The sequence below is a fragment of the Penaeus monodon genome, chromosome 32 (assembly GCF_015228065.2).
Source record: "Penaeus monodon isolate SGIC_2016 chromosome 32, NSTDA_Pmon_1, whole genome shotgun sequence".
NCBI lineage: Eukaryota > Metazoa > Arthropoda > Malacostraca > Decapoda > Penaeidae > Penaeus > Penaeus monodon.
In genome coordinates this window covers 3743020-3743329 of record NC_051417.1, presented here as the reverse complement: position 1 = coordinate 3743329, position 310 = coordinate 3743020, and the positions used below count along the sequence as shown (strand labels likewise).

General features: G+C 49.4%; 1 protein-coding gene across 1 annotated transcript in view; it reads right to left on the bottom strand.

The window, feature by feature from the left end:
• LOC119593361 (vegetative cell wall protein gp1-like) overlaps positions 1-310 on the bottom strand; it is a gene marked incomplete in the record, with an annotated part of 11762 nt that overhangs the window by 6596 nt on the left and 4856 nt on the right. Inside the window, 1 exon segment of the mRNA XM_037942287.1 lies at positions 148-201. Coding sequence (XP_037798215.1) covers positions 148-186 — 39 coding nt within the window.

Here is a 310-nt window from a genome sequence, read left to right as displayed (position 1 = left end):
AAAATGTAAGTCATCTCTGTTTTGTTTGATTTTATATGTGTAAATTAGAGAATTCGCGTGTCATTCTGTAATCTCATGCAATCTCTGCGCTGCACCAAGAGAGCGAGATGAGCCCGATGCCACCTCGCTGCCTGGCAGCCTACTCACCTGGAAGGCCGCTTTGAGGAAATGGTCGCTGTCTTGCATGCCGACTGCGCCTGCCTGCGAATGAGAGGAACTCCATTACTGGCTGCGGGACGGAGCCAACACCCGCTCCGCATTGACATTCTCGCTCGCGTATAGAGATCATGTAGTGCATTTATATATGTTA